Genomic DNA, 2,329 nt, shown 5'->3' on the forward strand with positions numbered 1-2,329 from the left:
AACTGGATCGCAAGCAGCATGCTGAAACTCCTCTCAAAGAGTCCGGTTTGGGAACAGGACCTTCGGGATAAACCGTGTGAGACTCTGGACGTGGGCTGCGCTGTTGAAAGAGTGCTCAGGATGAGGAGGAGAGGAAGTTATGATGGCACTACTGCTCCCATACAGCCAGTGAGTAGCTCTGAGGGTGGGGATAGCCAATTTCTTGCATTGCTTTTAAAGTTACAAATAAAAATAGGTATGATTCCATTTTTCTAATGTTGTAATATGGATGTATAAACAGGCTAATTGAGAGAGCTTCACATTTACAGTAATATGGAATCTTTCTTGTTTATAAATAATACTAAATATTTTGTGTCAATTATATTAACTTTAAAATAAAATAATACAGTTTTAGCAGATATTTGTGCCATGTTTGTAAATTATGTGGACTCAAGTTGGATTGAGAGGCTTATTTGGCCAGTGTTTGAAATAACTATGACAAGTATGCACTTACTGGCATGCCAATATTTTTATTATTATTTATTTGTAATTTGTATTTATTTATTTAAAACATTTACCTTCACTACAGTGTGACTATATCAGAAAGAGACTATTCAGAGACTACAGCTTCTCTCTCAAGTTTCACATTCAGAATTATATGGATAGAATATTACACAAAAATACAAATTACAGAATTTTTTGGTAACACTTTATTTTAAGGTGTCCTTGTAACATGCTACATGTACTTTTTATTATGCTTAATTACATGCAAGTGACCCTAAGCCAAACCCTAACCATATAGTAAGTACATGTAGTTAATTAATATTACTCAGTACTTAAATGTACCCCAAAACAAAATCAAGACTTTGTAAAAGAGCATAATAGGACCCCTTTATACTGGCCTTAGTTACTATGGAAATGGGAACTCAGCTGGCCATTTCCTGTCTTAAGTTACCTAATTTTGTTTGAATGAGCTGTTATGGATTCTGGTAGCTTTGACAGGTCATACTCTTATTTACGTATGCTTTACAGAAGCCATAGAATTTCAGTGAATACAATCTGATGTTGTATGTCTGTATAGCATACACTCTAAAAAAATGGTGCTATATAGCACTAAAAGCGGTTCTTTGGCTTGTAATCATAGGGGAACCACGTTTAGTGCTATTTAACATCTATTTTTATAGGTGCTATATAGCACCTTTGTCAAATGGTGCCATGTAGAACCATACGAGGTGCCACATAACACTTTTTCTCAGCAATGGTGCACCAGTCATAACTCATCCATGGCTCCCAGCATGCATTGCGACATGAATTAATTATGCAGCTGCATTGTCTTAGTATTTTCTTTTATTCTTACTATTTGCTTTTATTTTTGTTGTGACTTTTTACTGCCGTTTTGTGATGTTCAAAAATCATATCAAAATGAGCCGAATATTTTGTCACCATCGCTGAGATTCACATGCTGATTCTTCATGTCTATGAGTGACAGAATTGAAACCTCTTTAGAACCCATAATTCTAAAAGTGGTTTATACAATTTTCTCATATTGTCACATAAAATCGTAGAACTGCAATAATAAAAAGCTCAGATTTTGATAAAATGCAACCAAAGATTCACACACATGAAACGATTTTACCATAAGTTCCTTGCCATCACATACGTGCTTTATAAACATTATTGTAACAGCCAAAGAAAACTTATTTTAACTTAGAATTAAAGTCAAGGGTCAAGAGGCAACTAAAGCATCTAAACCTTAATTCTCAATAAAGAACTTCTGTTTTAGATACTCCAGAAATAAAGTCTAACTGGTTAGTAATGTGTGAAGTTGGTGTTGCTGTTTGTGGAGAGGTCCTTTTTTTCTGAGGTCAAAGGTCTCATGTGGGGGCCCTGGAATATTTCCTTATGGGGGCCTTGGGGGTAAAAAACATTACATCTTCAAGAAATAGACTGTATTTTAATGTTGTTTTAACCCTTTCCCCAACTAAACTAAGAGACTTATGGTGCTTTTCCACTGCGTGGTACGACTCAGCTCGGCACGGCTCAGTACGGCACGGCACAGTACGGCACGGCTCAGTTTGCGTTTCCACTGCAGTTCAGTACCGCTTTAGAGTGGGCGGGATTATTCACATATCGTTATAGTTGCGCCGCCTCTACTGCCGCGACTCCTAAAAAAAACCTTTTTCATTCCGTGTCGCCCCATCAAGCTCTCGCTGGATCTGCTCCTCTGCTATCAACGAGAAGAACGTCTGTTCTTCCGCAACAGACAACAAAACTTTTTGGTTGTTCAAAAAAGGTGCGCTGCGTTCGATCCTTCGCTGGCTGTGCTGATTTAAATCTAGCGGTTCTGTTG

The 2,329-nt window shown here is 37.2% G+C and overlaps 1 protein-coding gene across 1 annotated transcript in view; it reads left to right on the forward strand.

The window, feature by feature from the left end:
• LOC107562296 (T-cell activation Rho GTPase-activating protein-like) overlaps window positions 1-2,329 on the forward strand; it is a 21,466-nt gene continuing 19,137 nt past the window's right edge. Inside the window, exon 1 of the mRNA XM_016246927.1 lies at window positions 1-168. Within this exon, the coding sequence (XP_016102413.1) occupies window positions 19-168 (150 nt within the window). The 5' untranslated portion in view covers window positions 1-18. The remainder of the gene's footprint in view (window positions 169-2,329) is intronic.

Source organism: Sinocyclocheilus grahami, unplaced genomic scaffold (assembly GCF_001515645.1).
Source record: "Sinocyclocheilus grahami isolate Dianchi unplaced genomic scaffold, SAMN03320097.WGS_v1.1 scaffold817.1, whole genome shotgun sequence".
NCBI lineage: Eukaryota > Metazoa > Chordata > Actinopteri > Cypriniformes > Cyprinidae > Sinocyclocheilus > Sinocyclocheilus grahami.